This window comes from Apodemus sylvaticus, chromosome 2 (assembly GCF_947179515.1).
Source record: "Apodemus sylvaticus chromosome 2, mApoSyl1.1, whole genome shotgun sequence".
Classification (NCBI taxonomy): domain Eukaryota; kingdom Metazoa; phylum Chordata; class Mammalia; order Rodentia; family Muridae; genus Apodemus; species Apodemus sylvaticus.
In genome coordinates this window covers 184,266,275-184,293,268 of record NC_067473.1, presented here as the reverse complement: position 1 = coordinate 184,293,268, position 26,994 = coordinate 184,266,275, and the positions used below count along the sequence as shown (strand labels likewise).

General features: G+C 43.0%; 1 protein-coding gene across 2 annotated transcripts in view; it reads left to right on the top strand.

Annotated features, from left to right (window-relative positions):
* Positions 1–26,994, top strand: part of Itpr2 (inositol 1,4,5-trisphosphate receptor type 2) — a 410,062-nt gene that overhangs the window by 321,893 nt on the left and 61,175 nt on the right. For both annotated transcript variants that reach the window (XM_052175272.1, XM_052175273.1), the window contains exons 47-51: positions 2,544–2,736; positions 5,775–5,900; positions 13,246–13,421; positions 20,097–20,261; positions 22,665–22,860. In XM_052175272.1, the coding sequence (XP_052031232.1) occupies positions 2,544–2,736; positions 5,775–5,900; positions 13,246–13,421; positions 20,097–20,261; positions 22,665–22,860 (856 nt within the window). The remainder of the gene's footprint in view (positions 1–2,543; positions 2,737–5,774; positions 5,901–13,245; positions 13,422–20,096; positions 20,262–22,664; positions 22,861–26,994) is intronic.

Genomic DNA, 26,994 nt, shown 5'->3' with positions numbered 1-26,994 from the left:
CACTGCTTCTGAAGAAATCATATTTGGTTTTAAGCAATTGATCATTGGAAAGATTTTCTGTATCTGTGAATCACACTAGACTGTTGTAACTAGTCACCATTCCCAGTGTTGGCTCCCCTCAGGGTGGTAGCTGTGTGTGTGTGTGTGTGTGTGTGTATGTTTGCATGCATATGTATGCGTGCATGCCTGTGCTTGTGCGTGTGCATGTGCGTGTTTGTTTTGCATGTGTATGTGGTCACATTCATGTGCACCAAGAGGTCCAAGGTTGGTACCAAGAATTGCCCTCCATACTCTTCTGCCCTTTCCACTGAGGCAGGACTTCCCAGTTGAACCCAGAGCCTGGTCATATAGCCAGTCCTAACCAGCTTGCACTGAGGAGCCCCTGGGTTTGCCTTCCAAGGTTGGGATTACTGGAAGGCTGGTGCACTCATCCAGCATTTCCTGGGTTTGTGGGGATCTGAACTCTGTGTATTTTTTTTGTTGTTGTTGTTTTTTGTTTTTTGTTTTTTTTGGTTGCTCAAGACAGGGTTTCTCTGTATAGCCTTGGCTGTCCTGGAACTCACTCTATAGGCCAGGCTGGCCGCAAACTCAGAAATCCGCCTGCCTCTGCCTCCCGAGTGCTAGGATTAAAGGCGTGCACCACCACCGCCCGGCTGGGATCTGAACTCTGACCCTCACATTTATTTTGCATGGCGAGTGCTCTAACCACTAGACTGTCCTCCCCACCCCCAGCCTTCTGCTCCCTCTAACATTTAAAAAGCTATTCTTTTCAGCTCACTCCCTCCTATGGTGGGGATCCTGTTGGTTTTTTGTTTTTTTTTTATTTTTTTACTTTCAGTTCCCCTGACTCCTCAGCTAATGACTGAATAAGCATCTGTTGAATAACCTAGGGGAAAATTAACCATATTTGGCTTCCTTTGGGGTAAAGCACTTCCTCCTTCGGTTTCTCTGGTTTGTCATTGCCCTTTGTGAAATGTGACAACCAGAGTTAAATGTGTCATTTATGCAAGGACCGAATATTTTGGCTTATCTAATCACAGCTTTATTTCTTCAGTAAGCCCTAAGAATTTAAAAACAAAAAAAAACTTGACCCTGTTGGATCAAGTAAACCTTTTAAAATCCTTTTCATGTGGTTGCCTACCATACCAAATATGTCTCCTAGTTGATATTTTAATTATCTTTTAAAGTTAGCACATACAGGGGCTGCAGAGACAGCCAGTAGTTAATGCTGTGGTTAAGACGCCTGTATTCAGTCCCTAGCCCCCATCCATTACTCCAGTTCCAGGATAAAAACCGATTTAGAGAAGAGAGTTTATGTTGGCTAAGGCTCCAGAAAGGCAGGGATGGAAAGGCATGGGGGAGGGGCGGTGAAGGGGAGGCGTGGGGGAGGGGCGCTGGAGGAGAGGCATGGGGGAGGGGAGGTGAAGGGGAGGCCTGGGGGAGGGGCGGTAAAGGGGAGGTGTGGGGGCAGAGGCTATGGTTTATTCACATGCAGGAGGGGAGAGGGGAGAGTAAACTCTAAGCCCTCAAAGCCTCCTCCTGCATGGCTGCACCTCCTATACAACCTCCCCCAAACTGCTCCATTAATGGGAGACCAAATGTTCAAAGACATAAGCCCACAAGGAACATTTCTCATTCCAAACACCAAATTCTAGGTAAGAGAACACTTCAAAGACAAAACATGCCTCTGTGTACGGAGAACTCAAGACACCCAGTGCTCAGGAAGTCACGTGGTACCCAGAAGAACTGGGCACAGATTCTTACGTCTGAGTTCAAGGTCACCTAGTTGGCTCATTTTTCATAATTGGATACATAAAATATCATTCATAAGTGCGTTGTCCTTGCTTTCTATCTGCTGCTGTGATAAAACACTCTTGCCAAGAGCAGCCTGAGGAGGAAAGGATTTATTTGGCTATGTCTCTATGCATCATAGTGTGTCACTAGGAGACATTAAGGCAGGAACCAGAGCTAGGAACTGTAGAAGAACAGGGTGCTGGCTCTGTGCTCATTCTTAGCCAGTGGACCAGCGTACGGATGGCGCTGCATGGTGGGCGTGGCCTTCCTGCCTCAGTTAATAATCAAGGTGCCCACAGCCCAGTCAGATTGAGGGGTTCCTCAGCCGTGGCCTTGCCGAGTTGACAACCAGAGCTAACCAGTAAATGTATCCTAAAACTGAAAACCAGAGATTTGTAGGATCCTGCTGTGTATCTGCTAGTCAGTCCACTGGGTGCTTCCAGATAGCTCCAAACCCAAAATCACACAGAGGGCTCTAGTTAAAATCTCTGTGTGAGTGGCTGGGGGAACACACCAAACCCAGAAACTTATGAAAATGGGAAAGAGATTTTTTAAAAGGAAGAAACAGGCGTCTAGAGCAGGAGATAAATAACCGGGGTTGGGGGTGGGGCGGGGAGTAACCGATCGTATTATATGCATGCATGAAATTGTCAAAGAACAAAATTTATTAGTTAAGAAAAAGGAAGTTAAAAACCGAGTCTGAGACTGAGGTGTGCAAAAGGCTGAAACCGCGCGCCAATTGTTTTCAGATTGTGCGGCATGACCGGACTATGGAGCAGATTGTTTTTCCGGTTCCCAATATCTGCGAGTTCCTCACGCGGGAATCCAAGTATCGAGTGTTCAACACGACGGAGAGGGATGAGCAAGGAAGCAAGGTGAACGACTTCTTCCAGCAAACGGAAGATCTCTACAACGAGATGAAATGGCAAAAGAAGATCAGAAGTGAGTGCCAGTGGAGGGGGGGGGGGGGGCAGGGTCACGTGGCCCGAGACAGGGGGCGGCGCCAGGGTCACGTGGCCCAGTTTATCTACATAATTGATGGAATTTCTTGTCAGTTTAACATCCCTGAAATCATCTGTAGGCTGAAGAGTAAGCCCCTGTTGTCTCTGGAGCCAAACCATCTGCAGCTTGGTGGACATAGAAATTCCAGGTCAACCAGATGGCTCGCAGCTTCTGCCGCCGAGCATGTTTTTTTAATGTGTTATAAGCTGCAAGGCTGCGGCTGAGCCAGTGTGCTGCTGGATGACTGCAGGTGTGAAGCCCTGCATTGACCCCTAGACTTGAGTAGTCAGCTAATGGGTTGGGGTAAAGTCTGCATCAGAGCCTTCTCACCCAGTGTCCTCTGGGTGTGTTAAGACAGGATCTCCCAGCTCCGTCCATCCTCAGATTCATTCTGTACCCATAGATGACTCCACATCCGAAGCGCTTAGTGTTTTCCTGGGAGTCATTCTTTCCTCTTCCTTTTTTTTCTCTCCTGAAATCTAGCAAGCAAAACATTTCCGAACACCTGTAACCGGACAGAGCCCCGTGATAAGTCAAAACTGTCACCATGGCTCCCTGTCCACTTGTAGCACAACTCTCCAGTGTGTTTGGAAACACTGGGTTTGGGATATTTTTTAATTTTAAAGTTTTATATCATTTTAATGAGACTGAGGAGACGGCCCAGAAGTAAAACCTCAGGGTAGCTTGTAACCATCCATAAACCCAAGTTCACCCTCTGCTGCCCTCCAGGGCACCAAGGGCACAGAGGGTGCGCAAGACATTTATGTGAGCAAAACGCTCGTGCACATAAAATAAAACACACCTAAATTTTAAAAAGTCATGTTAAGTTGTTTTCTTAGATGATAAACCTTGAGGCAGAATTGAAAAGCTCTTGGTGTTAGGTCCTTTGTTTTTTTGAGGTTTTCCCAGGAGGGCGGGCACTTGTGACTTACAGTTCAGTTTTCTAGGCTCTTTACAGAGAGATGCAAGGTGAGTGGGGCTGGTCAAAGGCTCCTTTGGGTATAAGATGGTGTCGTGCAGGTTTCAGTTCCTACACTTGATCATAGCCAAAAGGCGGAGACGTAATAGATTTCAATTCCTAAGACACCTTTTGTTCCTTAGAATTTTACCACACAGAATTCAGCAGAAAGACTGGGCATCTAATGTGTGTGGATTATTCAAAAAAACTTTTGAGATATTTGAAAATATTAATTTTATCTATATTGAATAATCAGCTTAAATTAATCGAATAGCAAGCTGGAACTCTAGGCTCTGTGTTTTGTGACAAACGTTTTATTTTATTTTATTTTACCAAAATTAAACATAAAATAATTCCCAGTGGACTTTGTATTTTATGTTTGAGAAGCAGTTGATCACAAGGATGTCATCTCAATGATTCTGTGGACTTGTAGATAGAAAGGAGAGGGAACATCGCAGATGTCTACAGTTCATGATTAATCACGTGATTGCCCAGAAAAATGGTCCCAGCACAGCCTCTTCCACTGTGGAGTCTTCATTCACCCCAGGAGGAGGGAAATGAGAGGAACTCAGGAGGAGCACAGCCTGTAGTCAACAGAGGACCCAGACAGTGGTTTGGGGTGGATCCAAAAGTACATACTTTACCTTTTCATAAACCTCACCCCACTGACACTGGTATTTGGTCTTTAAAGTTTTAATTATGATTTTTAATCATGTGTATGTGTATTTGCTTATTGTGGGCTTGTGCACATGTATATAATGCCTGCAAAGATCAAAAGAGGGCACCTGGATCTGTAGTTATAGCAATGGTCACCTACCTGATGTGGGTGCTGGGAACCGAGCTGGGTCCTCTGCAAGAGCAGTGCCTGTCCTCGACTGCTGAGCCATCTCTTTAGCCCCAAACTCTAATATTTTCATCTTCGAGGTTGTTTTGTTTGAGTCAGGGTTTCATGTAGCCCAGGCTGGCTTTGAACTCACTATGTAGCTAAGGCAGACCTTCAACTGCTGATCTTCCTGCTTCCACCTCCCAAAGGCTGAGGTTATGAGCAAACACCACCCCATCCACCCCATCCACCCCATCCAGTATTTCAATCCTATGTGGAGACGTTACAAGATGAAAAATAGACAAGACCCAGAGGAGCCACAGAGGCGCCCAGTGTAGGCTGATAACATAGCTGCTCTCCAAACTGCTCCATGTGACAAGTTTGCTCAGTTACTTAGGAGTGAAGAGCTGAGTTCCTGTTAAGCACTGGTCGGTGCATTTGGTAGCTTCTTCCTGATGCCAGGCATGAGTCCCCTTTCTGATACACTCAGCAAAGCCTTTCCCACTTATTGACCTTCCCCCCCTGCCCGCCCCCGTGGCATCCAACCTAGAACATTATTAGAAACATTCTAATTTAAAATATAGATAATATTATAGCATTTGTTTAAAAGTGGGGTATCATTACATAATGCAGGCTGGCCTCAGATTCCCAGGTTGCTATCAAACTCATAAGCATCCTTCTGCTTCAGCCTTGCATCTGATGCTGAGACTGCAGGCCTGGGAAACCATTATGTCTCTCTGGCTCCTGTGCACACTGGCCTGCAGTGCCAAGACTTGGGTTTCCAGGTCACTATACCTATAAGGGGCTTTCCAGTAGATGTACACCTGCTTCTGCCATCCTGGCTTTTATGAAATTACTTTGTAAGGATAACATCATCTTACCCATCAGTATTATCAGTCCTCCAGTGAGTGGAACTGGGGAACTATTAGGTCCTTCCCCCAATCTGCATGGTCCTGATTCAAGGGATTTACTGTAGAATCACCTTTGCTGACACTCTTGAAGTATGCAAAAGGAACCAAGAAAAAATGCCGTTACTATCTGGTCTTATAATACACTTTCTAAAGTAAATCATGATCTCCTCAGACCCATTTCTGTGGCTAGTCACAGTCACATTGCCCATGCTGTTAGCTCAGCAGGGCTCCTGTGTTGATGGTGGCACATACTGGCCATTCTTACCCTGTTCTTGTTGCTTCCTAGACAACCCCGCCCTGTTCTGGTTCTCCAGGCACATCTCCCTCTGGGGAAGCATCTCCTTCAACCTGGCTGTGTTCATCAACCTGGCTGTGGCTCTCTTCTACCCATTCGGGGATGACGGTGATGAAGGCAAGTGCTTATCTTTCTGAAAAGGATAGATACCTGGAAAAAGTCACACACCCCCAAAATTCTCAAATTCCATTCCTTAAGTCTCCAGAGCTTCAAAACAAGGAAGCTTAGTTCTCACTGAATATTTTTTTTCTGTATTCATTGAGCATGAAGAGGTAGTTAGTAGAGTCGACTGAAAACCGTGGCCAGAAGAAATGTTGTTTTACAGAAATCTCATGAATGGTGTAACTATTGGTGTGATTGTGTTGGTTACACATAATTAGTATGGTTACACATAACTAGTATGATCAAACATACTTTATATTGCATTATCTCAATTATGTAAGTGAGAGCCTTATCTCAAGCATTTTGATGAAAGGGTTACAATTACATTTTACTTTCTGTCTTGTCTGGGCGTTTTAAGTAAACATGCCCATAAAATATATGTTTTGATTCTATAATACTGTGCATTTATAGTACTAATAATCTCATCCTTTGAAATACACAGTCTAGAATAGACTGAAGTGATTGACAGTGAAGGATATTGACTATGAAATTGGTGTCATTAATCTGGTAGCTCATCAGCTTTTACAAAAGCAAAGACAGGAATTCGAAGTAAAGTATGAAATTCCATAGGAATTGGGTGGGGGTTTTGAATGTTTGGTTTAGGTTTAGCAAATCACTTGGGGAAAAAAATCTGTTACAGGTATGAGGTGCAATCTAGAGAATAGCTTTAGGATGGGTAGAAGAATGGTTTGGAGGCAGACATAAGAGAAGTCAGCAAATAATAGCTTCGGAGTCACCCCGGGGCACGTAGATGCTGTCAGCAGAGCATTAGAACAGTTCCTGACTGTTGGACCAAGAGTAGTTGTTAGAAGGTAAATACTGCCACTGCCATCCTGGGGGGACAGGAGAGATGGACCATACCTGCGACAGGTATGTAAGCAAATCTCAGACGAACTGGAGGCAATGAGGAGAGATGGAAACCCAAGAACAATTTATCATTTTCGTTTCTTTGTCAGATCCCACGGGCATCAAAGCCTTCATCTTAGCTGCGGTTTGAGCTGGCATAAGTTGAGCTTGCTGTGTTTCTGACCACACAGCAGAGACGGTGGTTTGTGGGCAGTAGAGCAGGCATGTCACTGCATAGCAGGAGACAGGCGAAGAATACATTCATCCATCATGCGGGTGGAAGTGGGGATGCTTTTCTCTTCCCTTGGTCTGGTCTTTCTTTGGTGAAGAGATCTTGGTACAGAGGAACACAGCTCTTGAGGGGAAGAGCCCATCTCATCACAAAATGATTAGTTCATATCTCCTGTGCTCAGACCACTGAGGCTACACGACAGAGTCCCAGTAAAGACGGGTACAGAGTCTTTAAGGCGGAGACAGACCTGGACATCATCTAATACCAAGCTTTCATTTGACATTCAGAGCCATGAAAACCCAGTGAAGACCTTCAGCCCATGAAAGAAGCAGATCTAACAAACACAAGGCTGGAAGGCACAGATCCCTGGGCCGTGTGGAGCCTGGTTACTGGGAACGAATGTAAACACCACTCTTGAAAAAGATTTTTTGAGTCAACAGTATTAGCAAGATGGGGGCTCAGGCCTAGGACACCAGAGTGTGTGTGTGCTTCTTAGGGAAGGCAGGGAATACACACAGGGCATCGCAGACCCCATGTTGAGTCTGAGTCACATGACTACAGTCTGCATGAGTCAGCTCATGACAACGTTATGACTAAGGTTAAGGTCTTGAGCAAAGTCAACACACTATCTAAGCCTAGACCACACACTGTGCATATATGGGCACAGTGGGCAGACATGCATGGCTGCATTGCCCAGAAGGAAACTGCTGTGTGCTGGTGACGGTTCTTGTTGTTGGAGTTATTCAAACAGGCTGAGCAACTGTTCTTCAGGCTTAATTCAAAACTGTGTAAAGATGATTGAATATAAATCAAGGTTCTCCTGCTCAGTGCCTTGTAACACCGGGAGCTTGCAACATGATAGGTCCAACTGGAAAGGCCTCCCAGCAGACAGGTCTGAGAACGCTTTGGAAAGAAAAATAACTATCGACAGTAATATACTATAAAACATAGAATAAAACTAATCCAGGGTCTGTATGACTAGGGAAAAGAGAATGTTCCTTTTGCTAATGCCCCAGTTAAGAAAGTTGAAAGCTGACATAAGAAATCATATGTCACCATTTGGCCAGTCATAATACTCAACAGATGCTGAAAACAAGGGGTGACTATGAAGAAAAAAAAACACAAGAACATTACACTTTAAGAATCTGCCCATGATATTCTTAAGTAGTTACATCAGGGAAAGGGGTAACCGTAAAACAGAGAAATCACTAAATAATCGTGAGTGGTACCCAGGGAAGGCAATCATGAAAGCCCCCAGCAAATTTAGGCCAGATGGACAGATGTCTGTTAACATGGGCTGTACTGTCCAACCCTAGACCCTACTACAATCTCCTTCAGAGTGACAGAGCCATCATGGCAAGAGGCCAGCAGAGGCACGGGCTGCTTGTCTTCCTCCGGATATAGTGAATGGTGAGGTATCAACCATGCTCTTGGAAGCACCTCAAGCTCAACCGTCTTGTTCACGTGTGGGTTGCCATGTTAGAAAACAACATCCCTCAATCAGGATGATGATGTGCAGTGATTCAAGGGAGATGTTTAAGGGGAGATGTCGCTCAGACGACCACCCTGAGAGGCACCATCCACCCCTACTCTAGCTCTAACTGTCAGGCTTATGTGGAATATGTTGATGCTGGGGATAGCTCCAGCCTTGCCAACTAAACTGTCCTGGCAAAGTAGTCAGAGGAATTTTTTATCCCAAGATAAATATAACTTTTAAATCTAGAGGGATGTTTCCCCCCACAATTTGAATGTGATTCTTCCTCACAAGCATTTTTGCTGAGGAAAACGAGATTCTTCAAAGTGATTTCAACTCCCTCAGTTTCACGAGTGTTGATGGGTACCACTGTGCAGTCGGCACCATGTAGGCTGAGAGACGCTAAGATTAGTAAAGCTGTTTTACCTCAGAGATCCTCATGGTCTAGTTAAAGGACAAAGAAATTAGAGAGGCACAAGATCAAGGACCACCAGTGGATTTATGGATGGATGTTGACTTGATCTGGACCTGGGAGTAGGATGCAGGCGTCTAATGAGCCTGCACAGGAAGCAGAGGGTTGGGGACAGCTGAGCGTAAGAAGCAGCCATGCTGGGCAGGAAGCTCCAGACACATCATCATGAGGCCAAGCTGAGTTCCTAGATGAGAGTGAAACTGAAGTCCAATCTGCCTCACTTCCAGTTTTCTTTTATAAATGACCAACTTCTTACTTCTAAGATCTTAGAAAGTATAGAGGAATTTCTAAAGACATCATCCCATTAAATATAAAATATGCTTATTATGTGAAATTAATAGAAATATGCAAAACATTAAGAAAAAGATTCCTCCCCGATGGCTAAGGATTGCCTTTAGTGCTTTATATTGCTTTTGCTTTTTTATTACAGCTATTTGTTTGTTGGAGAGATGGAGTCTGGCAAAGTAACCCACGCTGGCCTAAAATTTACTTTGTAGCTCAGCCTGGCCTTGAACTCACAGCAGTCCTCCTGCTTCAGCTTGCCGTGTGTTTGGATACAGGCATGAGTCACCACCATATTCCACTGAGACTGGCTTTGAAAACTGTTAGCACCTGTCTTTAGTGTGTCAAAGAGGTTGTGTTGTTGTTGTTAGAGAGGTTGTATCATTGTTCTTTCTTTGTTTGTTTCCCCAAAGCATGACTTGTCAGGTTGGAACTAACCTGGTGGCTCACAGACAGCCACAGATTTCATCATCAGCTAATTATATTAAATAACTGGTCATCTTATTTTCTCAGTCCACACAGATATACTTAACAGTAAGCTATGTGCAAATTCCTGTGCTGGACAGTTAGAGTTACTTGTGCAAATGGACAAAACACTGAGTTTTAGATGCATGGCTGCACCTTCTTGTATATCATGGGGAAACTCCAGCAAGCTGCATTCTGTCTGTCTGGGGCAGAGTAAAGGTGTGACTAAATCCTCTGGTACTGGTGACAACACACATAATGAGCATTTGGGCCAAACCTTGACCTTCTAGAATACCATACCAGACTTTATGAATTGGCACAGCAAGTTACAGGATGGGGAGACCATTGTCAAATGCTCCCTGAAGAGGTTGCCAATTTTTAATGTATACTTAAAAGCAAGGCTGGGGCATACTGTAGATGTGTCTTATCTGAGCAGACTTTGGGGATTAGCACCATGTAGGCTGGTACACAGATATCTGTAACTCCACCCAAGAGATTCAACAACATTCTCTACTAGCCTCTGTGGCCACCTGCACACACACACATGCACATCCAAGTGCATGCTTGCAAGTCCGTGTGTGCTCATGCACATGCACAGAATACTCATAAATAAAATCAACATTATATAAAAACAAGACAAAGCCAGAGTCTGAGGGAATGGCTTAGTTAGCATTTAGTGGCCAATGTACATGCATGAGGAAGGACCTGAGTTTGGATGCCCAGTGTTTCTGTAGAGAGCCAGGTGTAGTTGCACAACCCGGGTGTAAATAAATATTCAGCCACGTGCTCACTATGAAGTTCCAGAGCATATTTTGTCTACTTGATAAACAAGTATTGATGATGGGGTATGGCTACTCCACACATTTGTAGACTTTGTGTTTTAATGGAGAACTGCAAGTCACCACAAACACTGGAATATTAAAGGCACTCTCCTGTATTACTCTTGGAAGGCCGTGGAGTCAGGCAAAATGGTTTGCTTCTGCTAGGTAGAATACCTATAAACCAGCATCAATTGTAAGTAAGTAACCTATTTTGATGAGGAGAAAGATGATTTATTTATTTGTTAATTAATTAATTTATGTGTGCTGGTGTTTTGCCTGCGTGCATGTCTATGCACCATATGTATACCTGGTGCCTGTAGAGGCTAAAGAGGGTATTGGATTCCCTAGGTTTAGAGTTACACACAGTTGTGAGCCACCATGGGATCGCTGGGAATTGAACCAGAGCCTCCTGGAAGAGCTAGCAGCAAGTGTTCTTAATTACTGAGCCATGTCTAAACCCACACAACCTTCTTTTAACCCCTGTTTATTTGAAGCTGTCACAATAATAAAGTATCACTATAACAAAATACCTGAGACTGGGTATTTCATGAGGCAAGTGTCTCTTTAGTTCCCTGCTTTGGCCATGGATGTCTAGGACCAGCTATCCCTCCCTGTCTCTTCACTCCAGGTGGGGACCCTCCTTGGTTATATCTCAACTGGATGGAGAAGCAGAAAGGGGTGTGGCTGTGTGTGGGGAGGGGTTATGTGGGCAGGCGAACCACACTTTGCATCATGCTCTCAAGGGAGTGTCTGGTGCCTGCTATGCCAACACCAATCCCTTCCAAAGACAGCAGTCTGTAATCTGAGTTTCCTGATGTAGGTACCACTTCTTAAAAGATTCCATTGCCTCTGCCACATTGCTTGAGGTTCAAGGTTGCCATCTGGGAGCCTGTAGAAAAACAGTCAAATCATAGCTAAACCACCATAAACAGCATTGCCACAGAGCCAGGATCTCAATGCAGATCTAATGTAATGCTGTTCTTTGATTGCTTTGGGTAGTTGCTACTGTCTGATGGAATCTTTGTAATCTTTAGATGTATTGGTCCTCAATGAATACACAATTCATCTAAGGATATGTAGGGGTCATCCAGGGTTTTGATGCCCACCCCAACACTTCGCTTAGGAAAGCCCTCAGTGTGCTTTGTGTCAGAAGTCAGTCAGAATATATGTGGGTGACAGAGCGAGCATCGGTGTAAAGGTTCTGGCACATGAAGTCATGGAGAAATCTTATTTGGTGTTTTCTCCTGCCCTACTCATCCCGTAGACACAAATATGAGGTCCCGGTACCATCAGCCACGCCAACAGCATTGTGCCTGAACTTACATCTGCAGATGCAGCACACACCAGCCACTCTCAGAAGGCAATCAATGCCCATGTCATAGAATTACACTTCTTTTTAGAATAGAATTACTACTCTAAGAACCATGGTTCATAATATTGGTCATTTAAAAATCATCAGAAACTTTTCTATTGCCTCTGTGCATGCATGTACACATGTGTATGTGCATGCATGTGCATGTACACCTACATGCATATATGTATGTGTGTATACTTTTTTTATAAAGGTACATGAATGTATATGTGTGTGTGCACACATACAGATGCAAGAGGTCAGGCTTAGTGCTATTTCCCATGACATCATTCACCTTGCATTTTGAGATGAGGAACCTCAGTGACTTGGGATTCACTCCGTCAACTAGACAGACTCGCCACAAAGCCCAGGGACCTGCCTGTCTCTGTTTACATAGCAGCTGGAGCCCAGCATGCTCACCTTTATTACTGGGGTGTAGGGGATCAGACTCAGAGTCACATGTTCATGAGGCAAAACCCTTTCTGGCTTGGTTCTCTGCCCAGCTCCAGAAAGCTTTTATTTCCTGATGAGTAAACAGCCTAACCTATGTTTGGAACTTGAGTCAGTGTTCAATTATATGCACTCATATGTAGACACATATATGTGTCTTTTAACACATGAAGCTTACTCATATGTAGATATATGTACACATCTTTTAATACTTAAAATACTCATACATGTGTGTGTACATGTGTTTTAACACTTAAAGCATATCTCTATTTTATAAAATCTAAGTGTCCTACAAATTGGGGCTTTTTTACATTTAAGTATTTATCTATTTACTATGTGTTTGCAGTATCTGTGCATGGAGGTCAGACAGCCTATAGGAGTTGGGTCTCATCCTCTGCTGTGTGCTTTCTGGTGACCAAACTCAAGTCACTGAGGTTGGTGGCAAGTACCTTCCCCTGCTGAGCCATCTTGCTGGCCCAAACTGGATTCTTTCAAGAAATCCATAGTATGACAATTTGATACTAATAGAACAAGGGAAATGATGAGTTAATAAAAAATTATCCTTGATTTTTCATGACCATTAATCATGAACTTTGACTTGAGGTTCCCAAGTGAAGCACATCTATCAAAAATATATCACAAATCGCTCCCACAGGGGAGAAAGTTCTCAGATCTGATGCAAAGAATGTTAACTAGTAAATATTTATGTAGCCTGGAATCACCTCACAAATCCTCTGGAAGTAGAAGGCGGAGTAATGTATTCATCAGTGTCTCCTTGGGTAGAACGCGGAATGGGTTGTTCTGAGATCCAGTGTAGCATGGCTTTGCTGCACGTGAAGCACAGAAGTCAAGATTTCCATGTTTTCTCTGTGTTTGTGGTGACAAGTAACCCATCCACATTTTCCAGGCACACTCTCCCCGCTGTTCTCAGCTCTCCTTTGGGTAGCAGTGGCCATCTGCACATCTATGCTGTTCTTCTTCTCCAAGCCCGTGGGCATCCGGCCATTCCTCGTGTCTGTCATGCTCAGATCAATATATACCATTGGTCTGGGGCCAACACTCATACTTCTTGGTGCTGCCAATGTAAGTACACTTTCTTATGGAATTCAGACGCACTAAGTATAAATATAGTCTATTGGTGTGCTTTTTATTCTTGTGTACGTAGTAAATTCTGGTTTGCTGTGAATCTCTATTAACAAGAGTATTATTTGTGAATGCTTTAATTCATAAGGAAAGAACAAGAAGATGATTGATACACTGATACATTTGCGCAGCTTTGCTGCCTGACCCAGTTCTGCTGTTCATCAGTTTTAATGTCCTTTCTGTGTCATACCTGCCATTATTAAAATAACAAAAATAACCCAGCCACTGTTAACACCCCCAAGAAGTTCTAAATCATCTCAAAAGATTAAATTATATTCAATAGAATTCAAGAAGTACCTTCTATCAAGTGACTTAGGAAGGAAAAAGACTGCTAGACAAAAAGTAAGATGCAAAATTGGGCTCCTTTTATATGAGAAAATCTTATAAACTTGTAAAAGGCATGGGTGAAATTGTTTCCCTTTTCCACAAAATTCTTGTATATTACAACAAGAAAAGGCCTTTGGACATGTGAGTTCAGTAAGGGTAGAATGAACAGGCTAGAAATATCAAGCCAAGAAGCAATCAAAAGATTTGTAGAAATAATCTAAACCAAAAAATAAAACTTTGAAGGGACTCTGTGCCAAATTTATGCAAAGTGTGTCTGTAAATGGAGATGAAGAAAAGGTAAATCACCAAACTGGTAAAATAACAAATGGTCAAAAATCACATATCCTTATATCTACCTAATTAATACCCAAGCCCTCCCTTTAACTTTCATTGCAATCCTAACTCAGTGTCCTATACCCTGATGTCTTAGTTGGGATTATAATCCTTTATATATCTATTGAGGATGGTAGATTGTTATATACCCGGGGTATACCACAGGGTATCTATAAATATTTTTGAATAAATCAATTAGTGAACAAATAGATGAGTGGCCGATATTTTATTGAAAACAAATAAATTATTAACCAAATTTTAAGGATTAACAAGATGAGGCAACACAATCAATTCTATTTTTTCAGCATTTCTGACTTTGATTTCTATCACAGTTCTTCAAATGTCAGACAGTATTCCACAGCTCCCAGTTATTAGAAAATTAAAAAAAAAATTCAGTTACTACCAGTGAAGAGAGTTTGAAAGTACCCAGCACACCCTTCTCTAGGTTTCATGGAGACTGGAGCTGCTACACCAATGCCTGAGTCCAGTCCTTGCTCATCCCCTGACCACGTCTCTGTGGAGTCTGTTTACTGTGCTTCCCCATCTCAGTGGTGCTGAGCAATTCACTCCTCCCAGCTCACTCCCATCTCCCCTTCCCTCCACCCCGCCCTTGGCACTGGAACACTCAGAAGTGATTTCACGACCTGAGCTTGTACTGCCTTTGCTTTGAATGTAGGCTGATACTGTCTTCAACCAGATAACTAGAGAACTGTCATGAATATGTATAAATTTGTCTACACCTCTGTCTTTGGCTTATTTTGTTTCTCTAAAAAGCATATTGGGCGTGAAGTTACATTCTTTGAAGAAGTGGTTGTTATCCATAAACTGATCATTGACTTTCAATAAGGCATTAATCTTAAGTGAGAAATATCCAAGTTTAAGAAAGTGAAGGAAGGGGCAGTCAGAGTTGTGCCCAAGATAACAAATGTTGGCTGCACTTGTTATGTGATATGGTAGTCATTTAGAACACCAAGGGGTGGAGGGGTGCTGCTTGCCAACTGGAATGCATGTGCCTTTTTGGTGGGGGGACCATGAATATGTAGACAGAAGTAAGAAATAACATTTGAATGTTTGGGCTGATGGTGAACTAAAAACATCTGGTGTTGTTTCCCTGTCTCTTGTAGGACACTATAAAGTGATAATTTTCATGTGCTTTGGGTAATAATCATTCCACTATACAAATATTCTTTACCAAAGCCAGGTGCTTATTTAACAGCTTCATGAGAAAGTATTAAGCATGTAGACATGTTTGTCTTACTAACTCCATGATCCTCCAGCATCCCAATAGCATAAAGCATGTTATTTAGTCACATACTACCACTACCTTGAGGTCATTCAACCAAAGAAAATAATCTATGTTGACTTAAGGCAAATTTAATGAGGTCACTATAATTTAATACTACTGAAGATGTTAATATAAAAGTTTATATTTGTAATTGTATTTGGTATCACAGATTAATAAAATTAATTCAGTGAATTGCTGTCTATTTTCCCTCATCACATAAATTCATTACACAAATATCTTAGTTTATCTTTACTTATAACAGAGGAAAATTCAAATAAGAACATTCATCTTATTTTTATACCTTTGATTTTAATATATTAATAATTTAATTTGTGCAAGACATTTGCATTATATAGCAAACGAGGCTGTGACTTCTAAAATAATAGATATTAACTAGAAAAAACAAAGGAAAACATTAGTCTGATAGTTCGGCTATAACAAGAAATAGCCAATCTCGAATTACATCCCTCTTGTGAGTGAAAGTATAGTATGGACAACTGGTCTACCCTCATCTGGCTGCTGAGGTCAGTTGAAAATCTTGGTGTGGAAGGTCCAGAAAAAATTGGTTACTATTATACACTGATGACAATGTCTATCATCTACTATCTCTGAGTATCTGATAGGCAAATCACTAACTAATAAGAATATAATGCTGCCACGATGTATTTGCATTTTCAATCTCATAGTAACTTGTCTTTAGATACTGTCCCTCAGTGTTAAGCAAATATGAAAAGTCTTACAGGAAGGGATCATAATAGAGGAAAGACCTTAGTGTTCATGGGATTTTAGTTTATTATGATAAAAATTTAATTCATTTTCAGAGCCTAAAATATGTCTAGATTTCAGTTATATTTTCCCATCATGTGTGTCTCAGTGATTCTGAATGTTGCAACATACATCTTAACACAATTACACAGTTTTTTTCTCTTGAACAGTGTGGTAACCTTAGCTAATGTTGATATAAATTAACATTCTGAGAACTACAGGGGTCATTTTATAAACCTGGGGCACTTAATATTTTCTCACTGACAATTTTGCAAACTTCATTTATACAGTTTTAGCATCTATCGGTTAAAGAGGTTTCTGATTCATTACATGGATGCTATATCTTCCTTTACTACACCATTTATATTTGTGGCTTAGATTCTTTGTAAGTAAAGGTTTTTCTTCTGATGCTAGGAACGGAGTCCTGGGCAATATACTAGGCAAGTGCCCTACCAACATGCCCCATACCCCAAGTCCACATGAAATACCTTTTAACATCATCTAAAGGCTTACTGCCTCTGGTACTTCCTCCTTTCTAGCACAGAGGAAAACCAAATGAGCCTTTTTTTTTTTTTCTTTTTGAGAACCAGCCATTAATCTTCACCACAGTACTTAGCAGAATGGTGTGTTGTTCTTAGCTGTGTATCTGCAGTTTTATGGGTAACTGAATGCCACTGTTAATTTGTAGGACTGAGTCTTGAAATGCCTTCACTAAACACACAAGTCCCATTACATATTCTGAACTGAAATGTTTCTTTCACATTGTGCGTCTTTGAGATGCACGCACAATGTTTTGTTCAATATGATCACTAGATGTCACCATTTCTGGCACACAGTTGTCAAAATACAAATCTACTTCAAGGCTGAGTAGGGCATCCTGAGTGGTGCTGGTTACTCTGCCTGTGTTTACTACACCATCCTGCTGGCAGTTCAGATTTCCAGGGTGATATTTGACTGCATGTAAATTTTGCTTTCTGTAGTGACCTTAAGATTTTATCCAGCCTAAGTAGTAACCCCACCAGCATGAAGATTATAGAATTAAATCATCTTATTTTTCAGGGAAAGGGTTTGTTTCCACAGTTGATGAAAACGTGGTGATATTATTAGAGACAGTAGGCTTAGTTTTGCCTTTCAGTCCATCAGCGCTTTACAATTTATTCTTGGGAAATAGGTCATGTTTTCACATCATAACAACTTAGATATTATGATCAGAGACAGAGTCCTGAACAAGACCAAAGGAATACCACAAATATGAACACAAGGCAGTGGCCAATCTTTGTGGCCACATAGAACAGTAAAAAGGGACAAAAATCTATGGAGCCAGGAGGCACCTTTAGATAGATTCACTCTCAGGCTGGAGGTATGATTCAGCATTAAGAACGCTTGCTGTCTTTCCAGAAGACCCAGGTCAGTTCTCAGCACCAAAGCCATGAAGCTCACAACTGTCTATAACCCCAGCTCCAGGCATCCATCACCCCCTTCCATCCTCCAAAGGCACTGCACACACATCCATATGAATAAATAATAAAATAAATCTCAAATACCGATTAAGCTCTAGACACATCTGTACAGACATGAACAAAATCCCCTAGAAACAGAGGGTTGTGTCAAGAATGACGTTAGAGCCCTGGGCGACGTGGCTTACATCTTTGCACTTTACCACACCCCTGAAAATCCTGCAAAGATGTGTCTGCAGGTTGTGGGGACATATGAAGAGACTACATGACTGTGTGGTCTGTTTACTGGATGCATTCAGTGCTCGCCCTTCACTGGACACTAACTTATGAGCAAACATTGATTTTACCTTTGACATGACAAGAACTCTAGGTAAACTCTCTAGATAGTGTGCTACTTTTGAAAGACCCTGGGAGCTTGCATGGCACTGTTTCTCCATCCTTCTTCCTCTTCATTATCATTGAGGTCACCCCCAAGGGTGACACTGCACACAGCTCTGAGGGATAAATGGAAAAGGAAGCGAAGAGTGAGGCAGTATGGCATGCCATAGTGTTGCTGTTTCAAGACCGCATCCACCGGCTCGGGAGAGCCCAGCCCTGGTAGCCATGTCTCCACACCATCCCTCATCATGGCCGATGGGATGCTTTCCACAGAACTGACTGGATGCATCATGGTGTCATGAGGCCACACAGAAGGCCTGGTTAAATGTTGTCAATGAAGTGGTGACATGAACAGGGAGAGTGTGTTCTCAGCTCATTGTTCCTCCGTAAACAGCCCCAGCCCTCATGGAAAGTGCTACATAAAAAAAAAAAATTACAAATTTCTTCATGTCACAGAAAACAGGATTCCAGTCCTTTCACCCATGTATATATAATTCTGGCACTTGATTGTCCTTGGCATGATTGCCTTAAATATAAGGACTGTGCCCCTCTCGGAACTCAAAGTGAACACTGGGAGGCCACTGATCCCTGTCAACCCCACCCCACCTCCAGATGTCCATAGAGAACAGAGGCATATGCACCCAGCTATGGGTCAGGGGTCATGCAACGCCCCCACTGCGAACAAGCAAAGCACACCTCTTCATTTTTCGTACTAATATGGCCAAATCCCATTCAGGCAGAAATGCATTCTGTCTTTTACATTATCAAACTAAAATGTATTGACCATTTTGAGAATTTGGTTGCCTGTTGCTCCCCAGGGTGTCCCCTTTATAAATAGTTTTTCTGCATATTTTTTGTAACTCATCATAGAGAGTTAGGAAATGACACACGAACCCTATGGCTGTGTCTTATAATTTATCCTTGTGAGGAGGTGATGTTTAGCTCTGTATCTGTAGAACCCCTTTCTGTATCACACTGATGAACCACGGTAGCTGAGTTGATGTAAGGCAGTTGTGTAAATTTGGACAGGGTCACTCCAAAGCTGCTCAGAGGAAGGGCTGGACGTTGCTTTTCCAGACACACATTCTCACCCTGACTGTGCATTCAGCTTGTCAGACACTGGACCTTTGTTCTGGATCCTTGCTTTTCTCGGCAGTTTTCTCTAGTATCTGACTCGCTCCTGAGCGGTCATTGTGAAGTCTCCATCCTGTCTCAGCTCTACTGAGTGAGAATGGAAATGACTGACCAGTAAAATAAGGTTTCTGCTTGATGCTGAAGCTGTTGGCAGGAAGGTGAAGGGGTTTGAAGTGATTGATTATTGAGATTGTTACTGATTATCGGGAGGATGGACAGTTACCCGGGGAGAGGTAGGAAGGATTCTGCCTTTAGTTGCTGTGTTGTTAGTCTGATTGGACCATCACGACATGCAATAATTAACAGTTTTTCATCTTACCTGCATTGATTCAGACTTTGGAATTTTGATGGAAAAAATTCATACTCTCAAGCTTGATAAGATACACACACACACACACACACACATATACACACACACATATATATCTGCTTATATATGTATATATCTGCATGTATATAATGTATATGAAATCAGTGTTGCTACCCTATCTTCAAAGGAATAGATAGAGAAATATAGTCATCAATATCTAAGGAGCAATTGAAGAGTCATGGGACTAACCACTGTGAATACTTGGTGTTCTGTAGGCCTCTGAAGGGATCTGTGAGCTAAGACCCTGATGGCAGCTTTTCAGACACTGCTGGGCTTCCCATGGCAAAAACTATGTAATCTGAGGAAGAGCCAGACTTACACTCAGTCCATGTTGGTGGCATCCTCTGCTCCAAGAGGCTTAAGGGAGCCAGTTGTGTGCATGTGTGCTTGTGTGTGCTTGTGTGTGCTTGTGTGTGTGTACTTGTTTGTATGTGCATTCATGAACTGCCTGAAAACCAACACAGAGAAAGAAAACCAAAGACCTGGGGACACTCATTCTCCTCAGTGTCTTGTAGTGTCTGTAGATGAGCTTGAAGCACTAAAATCCCACTTTCTTCTCCCTTTAGCTATGTAATAAAATCGTGTTCCTGGTGAGTTTTGTGGGAAACCGAGGCACGTTCACCCGAGGCTACCGAGCAGTGATTCTGGACATGGCGTTTCTTTACCATGTGGCCTATGTCCTGGTTTGCATGCTTGGCCTCTTTGTCCACGAGTTCTTCTACAGCTTCCTGGTAAGTACAGCTTTACAGAAGTCACTGCCAAGCACGGGAGGACGCCTCTTGCACCTTAGCCTTTGGGATTTTGTTAGTTATTTTTTAAGCAAGTGCAAATTATGTTATTTTGGCATTTCTTAGGAGAAGTGTAGATCACTTCTTTTAGTCTTTTTTTCTGGGAAGTACAGAGGTGGTGGAGTCCAATTCCTCTATGTGAAGCAAGCAGCCTCCCTACCTCTTCTCTTGACCCAGGCTTCATAAGATGAGCTGCTTTGGGTCTTCAGCCAAGTAATAATCAAACCCTTTAATTCACTGATTACCTGGCTGCATGGGAGACAAAGTTTCGCTATATTTTATGAATAATATCAAATGTTACATTAATTATTAGAGTGACATGTAAGCAAAATGAAAAGGAACAAAAGCTACCCTAGCAACAAATCAGCTGTTTAAGTTTAGACTCTTAGCTTATGTCACCATTGATAGCTTATGTCATCATTAGCGTCATCGTGGTTATGTTATCATTGTTATCTTATGTCATCATTGTTTAGCTTATGTCATCAACATTAGTTTATGTCATCGTTAGCTTATGTCATTATCATTGTTAATTCATGTCATCATCATTGTAACTGATACCATCATTATCATTAGTTTATGTCATCATCGTTTAGCTTATGTCATCATCAACATTAGCTTATGTCATCATCTTTAGCTTATGTCATCATCTTTAGCTTATGTCATCATCTTTAGCTTATGTCATCATTGTTAGCTCAAGCTTAGCTGTGTATATTTTAATCCTTAGGGTTTTTCAGATTCTTTTGTTTTTGTTCTGAGATAGTCAGATATCAAGATAGACTTGCTTCACTATGTAGCCCAGGCTGGTCTCTAGCTTACAATCCTCCTGCCTCAGCCTCCTTAGTGCTGGGATGCTGCCTGTGCATCACCACACCCAACTGCACATCCTTCTCATTGTCTCTGGATGCCTCCATTTACTGCGCTGTAGTCATGAACGAGGAAAGGAGTTGGGATAACAGTGTGGTGAGGTTTGAATCTGTGAGTGAGGTTTGGGCGTCAGTCCTCACCCACCCCTTGTCTGAGGCAGAGTTTCTTGTCTCATCCCTGTGGACACCGTCTACTCTGGCCACTGTTGAGTTAAAACAAAAGCCCCCTCAGGTCAACCAAAGTGCTCAAAACATTGGAGAAGCTAGAACGTTGACAGTTTTGAGGTTGCATTTACAATAATTAATTCATCTTTATTGAAGAGTATTGACTTTGTTTCTGACAGTAGCTGCACTTCCCAAGAGATAAACAGATAACAAAGTAGTGTCTTTTAAAAGAATTTCACTCATCAAATGCCAGTGCCCCAAACACAGGCTGTGTAAAGCAGTGATTGGCAAGACTGTGATTACAGTGGGAAGTAATTGTGTAACACAGTAAACTAAGAGCTTTTGGGAGGAAACACAATGCCTCATTGACCAGGCCGACCCAACCACAGGTTCTAGTTCTCATCTCCAGAAAGCAGAACACGAATCCCCAGCCTCTCAGATTTGAAGATAGGATTAATTTAAAAGATTTTGAAAATGAATATAGCTTTATTTCTTTTAACTAGCTCTGTATAAATAAAGCATGCACTTGCTAATTCATAATTTCAGTTTTATAAAGTAGCAATATATAATAAAATGATTCTGAGCACTGGCTGCAGACTGCAGCCTTGTGCTTGAATTTTTGATTTGTGAATAGATTGCCTACCATTAAAGACAGATAATAACCCGTTAGAGGAACAGAATTGGCAAAACTGTTACTTTTTTGTTTGTGGTTCTGCTTTCAAAGGTATAAACTGGCATGGATTTTTATCCTTATTTGTCTTATCCTTTTAGTAAGGAAGGGTGTCTGCATTTCCCAAATATTTTAGATTCAGACATTTATGGCATAGGCTCATAAAATGTTTCTTTGTTTCATTTTCAATCCATTGATTGAACAATAAATTTAATGAATTTGCCAACTGTCCATAAACTACATGGGCCTAATACTATAAATTTTCTAAATTTAAATGAAATCGAGTGTACAATTCTGTAGTGTCACAGAAAAGCAGTGATTATGAAGCCAACATATGCACATTACATGCTACAAGAGCTGTCTTCACTGAAACTGTGCCTTCTTGTATTCTAGACCCTGTATATCAGATATCCTGCATATCAGATGTTTGCATTATGATTCATAACAGTAGCAAAATTATAGTTATGAGGCAGCAACTGAATAATTTTATGGTTGGGAGTCACCACACCTTGAGGAACTTTAGTAAAGGGTCACAGCATTAGGAAGCGTGAGAACTACTTTCCTAACTCAACTGTTTGGGTTTATTTGAAAACATTATTTGAAGGTTATTTATTATTATTATTATTATTATTATTATTATTTCTGTAGCTTTTTGATTTGGTGTACAGAGAGGAGACCCTGCTGAACGTCATCAAAAGCGTCACACGGAATGGCCGCTCCATCATCCTGACCGCGGTCTTGGCCCTTATCCTGGTCTACCTGTTCTCCATCATCGGCTTCCTTTTCTTAAAGGATGACTTCACCATGGAGGTGGACAGACTGAAAGATAGAACTCCAGTCACAGGTAGCCATCCCACCATCAGAGCGCTCCCCCTGCTGTTGTAATGTGTACACCCCTTGTTGGTGGGATTTCGGATAATCGGAGATAGTTTTTACTTTCAGCCTTTTGAATTGTGGTCTTGTTTACCACTGCTGTGGTTTGAGGGCCAGATGTCCTCCTCACCTCCTGGGTTTGAACATCTGGTTCCCACGTGCTGGCCCTGACTTAGCCCCTGGAGCCTCACGGGAGGAAGTGATTGACTGGGGTGGGCCTTGCGGTTGGGTAGTCTGGCCTCACTTCCGGTCTGCTCTCAGCTTCCTGGCGGCTACCACGGTGGGACCGGCTGCCTCTGCACACTGCTGTGGCTGCTGCCATGAGGCTCTGTATCCCTTTGAACTGTTAGCCAAAACAAACTGTTCGTTTCTTCCTCCCAGTTGCTTGTTGTTAGGTGTTTGATCCCAGCAATGATTAAAGTAACTAATACAACATGTAAGAGCCGAGGATTTGAAATACTTTAGCCTGTACGCTGTCAGAACGGTTGGGAAATACACACGAGACATCATCTGTGCTCCATCTTACAGGGTTTCGTAATGCGAGAGAGAGAGCGAGCGAGCGAGCTTACTGCAGGAGGCAGGGGCAGTTTTGCTGCAGGAGACTTGAGGATTCTGTTGTTCCTCTTCTTTCCATTTCCCCAAAGAACAGTATCCAGCACCTCAGAGCTACGGCTCAGCTATAATTACACTATAATTACATTATATTCAAATAACTTAAAATGGTAAATGCTTTGATTTGGTGACCCTCAGGTGGTACGAATTGTGTCTAGGAAGATGAGCATCAGAGCTGTGGTTAACGGACCCCATTCCTCAGTGCGGGGCTGCTGGAGACCCCATTCCTCAGTGGGGCTGCTGGAGACCCCATTCCTCAGTGCGGGGCTGCTGGAGTACCCGTGTCACGTTTGCCAAGCACCACTTAGCACCCAGTGTTGTCGCTGAGATGCCCCGGCAATCAGAGCTCGCCTCCCGCCTTGTTCACTTTCCTTTGCTTCCCACCGCTCGTATATACCCTTGTTGCTGGATTAATTCCTTTCTTACCCTTTCCCCTGATTTGCCTGATAGAAACCATGGTTCTATATTGTGCTGTTTTCTCCATTCCACGAACTACTGTTTACAGAGATGGGAAATCACAGAAAGACAGCACTTTCTCTCTCAAACCACCGAGTTTCAGCTAAGAGTTAATTAGTGGAAACATATGTGTTGTCCTTTCTTTCCTAACGCGTAATCCTTAATTACAAAACTGGCAATGTATGGTAATGTCTTTAATAAGATTATGGAATGACTAAGCAGGGATGAGAGTCATTTGTTAGTGAGTTTCTGCACAAGCCGCAGAAACATCGGCTTTACACATTTTAAATTATGACACAGGGAGGTTCTCTTGAACTCGACAGCGAACGCTAGACTTAGCTCTCGGGAACGTGAGGTATGTTGTTGCTTCATAAGCTTTCTCTCGAGTTTCACACGCTCACTGTCTGCTTTGCATTCGTTGTAATAAAAAAACCCAAGAACGTAACTTCAATACAAGGAAATGTCTTATTTGGGCAGCTCATGTTTTTTTCAGTTAATGGTCATTTAGCCTCAACACCTGAGGCCTATGGTGAGACAGAACATTGTGGTTGAGCAGATTCTCAGCCTGAGGTGGCTTTGGGGCAGAGGGAGAGAGAGCAAGGTTCCTGACACTCCGTCAAGGACACAGACAGAGTGACCTCTCCCACACATAGGCCTCACCTCCCAGAAGATCTGATAGCTCCCTGGGCTGGTGACAAAGCTCTCGGTTTATGGCCTTTGAGGGGTACTGAGGGGTACTAAACCGTTACATTTCCTGTGTGGAGGAAATGCTGGTTTGTAAGGCCCGGATCTCTGTTCTTTCTAAACTCCTTAGGAACCGTCTAACCTCTGCAGTGCATGAGCCTCAAGTTTAATTCCTTGCTACATTAGAGGCCTGGCCACGGTTTGTTCAGTAGAGAGACAGACGCATAGGAACTTACAGAACAAACATGTACAATAGGGACTGTTGTTCAAACTCTGTGGTAAATATTTTATGTTCTTTGATGAGGAAGTTGGTGCTATGTTGTGAATATACATTCTTTAGAAATAGGAAAAATACAATATAAAACACTAAAGCTAAAAAATTCAGTCTCTTTACTGAAAATACACATCCACAATTTTATAGAAATCAGCCAAAGAAAACTTTTGTAAGTACTACAGAAGTGCATATAGGGACAGCCAGCAGACTTAAATCCCTGGTTCTCCGTGGGTTGAAACATTTTGCTTCAGAACTTAAGAACCTAGAAAAAAATTTTGTTTCCGTATTTTAAATTTCACTTCTAATACATCATAGTGGCATCTGTTTTAAGTCTGCTTTCTGTTGCTATAGCAGATTACTGGAGACCTTATGGCTTATAAAGAATAGATGTTTATTTAGTTCATGGTTCCAGAGGCTGGGGAAAAAAATCTAAGAGCATAGCCTTTTAATCTGCTTGGCATTCGAAGAGACTGTTCTCTCTCGTGATGATGACAGCATAGGGCACACCCCCCCCCCCCCAGGGAGCAGAGGCCGGCTGGGCTTCATAGATGAAGAAGAGGCCCCCCATGTCTTGTCACCCTTTAAGGCTGCCCCGGCTCCACCCCTCCACCCCCACACTTCACAACCACTCTTCGGACTGTTTTGGTGGAAGTATCTGGATTACTCTGGATCTTGGTTGGCGTGTGGCTTCTTCATTCTTTGCCCTTTGGGCACTGTCACTTACAAAGCTGAACATGGGTGAAAGTATTGAAGCTAGCACACGCAAGCAGTGAGAGACTTTTGGGTCACAGAAGGACAGTTCTTCAGCAAGTATGATGTGATCAGAAACCCCACAGACAGGGAGGTGGCAATTCAGAGCCGGGCGGGACGTGCCTCGGAGAGCTGGGGAAAGTGGAGGATGCGTGTCCAGCAGGCATCCGCAGGTATCACTGGAGATTTAGGAGTGTGCGGATTCCGCCATCTGCTGCTAAGTAGTCAGGAAGCTGCCACTCCAGCACAGCCAGAACACAGTGTCATGGGAAAGCGCAGGGAAGGAAAGGTCCCTTGACAAATGAAGGACACAGTGCTCCTCACACCTGCCTTTCCCCATTCTCACCTACCCAGAGTACAAGAGAACTTGCCTTCATGACTTTATAACCTACGATCTCCAATCTCCCTCCTCCTGATGCCAAACTGCCATTCTAACCACAGCTCTGAGGATCCACACCAGCTGTGGGCTGCTTGGTGGAGAATGCTGGACTAGATGCTTGCGAGACTCAGCCTGGTCTGTCTGTTGCTGCCCTATGAATTGCACCTCGGTGACCCCTGGGCTCCCTGCTCCATATTCATGTGTAAAAGCCCTGCGGCTGCTTTATGGGTCCTTCTCCAAATAGCTCTTTCTTTCTCTTCTAGGTCTCGCACCACCCTCTTCGACTTTATTATTTCATGTTAACTTTTCTCCGTCCATCAGCTCCTTACATCTTTGCTCCTTCATTTCCTGTCAGTCTTCCAAAGCCTTGGACTCTGAGCGCGCAGAGCCTGGTGGGATGCTTCGAGTGCTGAGGGAATGCCACCAGGGGTCACTCAGAACCCCACTCTGCCCCTCTCTGCCCACCAGCCCTGCAATCCTGCCCATGTCACTGCTGCTGCTGGCACTCCTTCTCCATGAGGTCGCAGCACAGTGTAAGGCCACCGCTGCCTCCCTAGCCCTACCATTCCTCACATCTCTCTGTGACAGCAGCTCATGTTTGTAACTTTTCCTTTGATCCTCTCAGCGTATGAGTCGAACTTTCATGTCAAATCTTGTTTAATACAAATCGAAAGGTCATTATCTTTTCAGCCAGGGAAACCATGGAAAGAGGGGTTCCTGGGGACTCAGGAAGAACAGTGACCTGGGATCTTTCATTCTTGGGCTGTTTGAAGCTGTTTTTCTCTGGGGCCTATTCTTCATAGTGAGAACTGCCCACCCGAGGTCCTTTCCTCAGTCACAGGAATGGTAGCTCGAGCTGCAGAATGCTCGCTGCTCTGAGAGGAAATAGTCCTGGCATCCCAGGCCAGAACCCTGAACCTAGAACCCTGAACACACCTGGCCATAGAAAT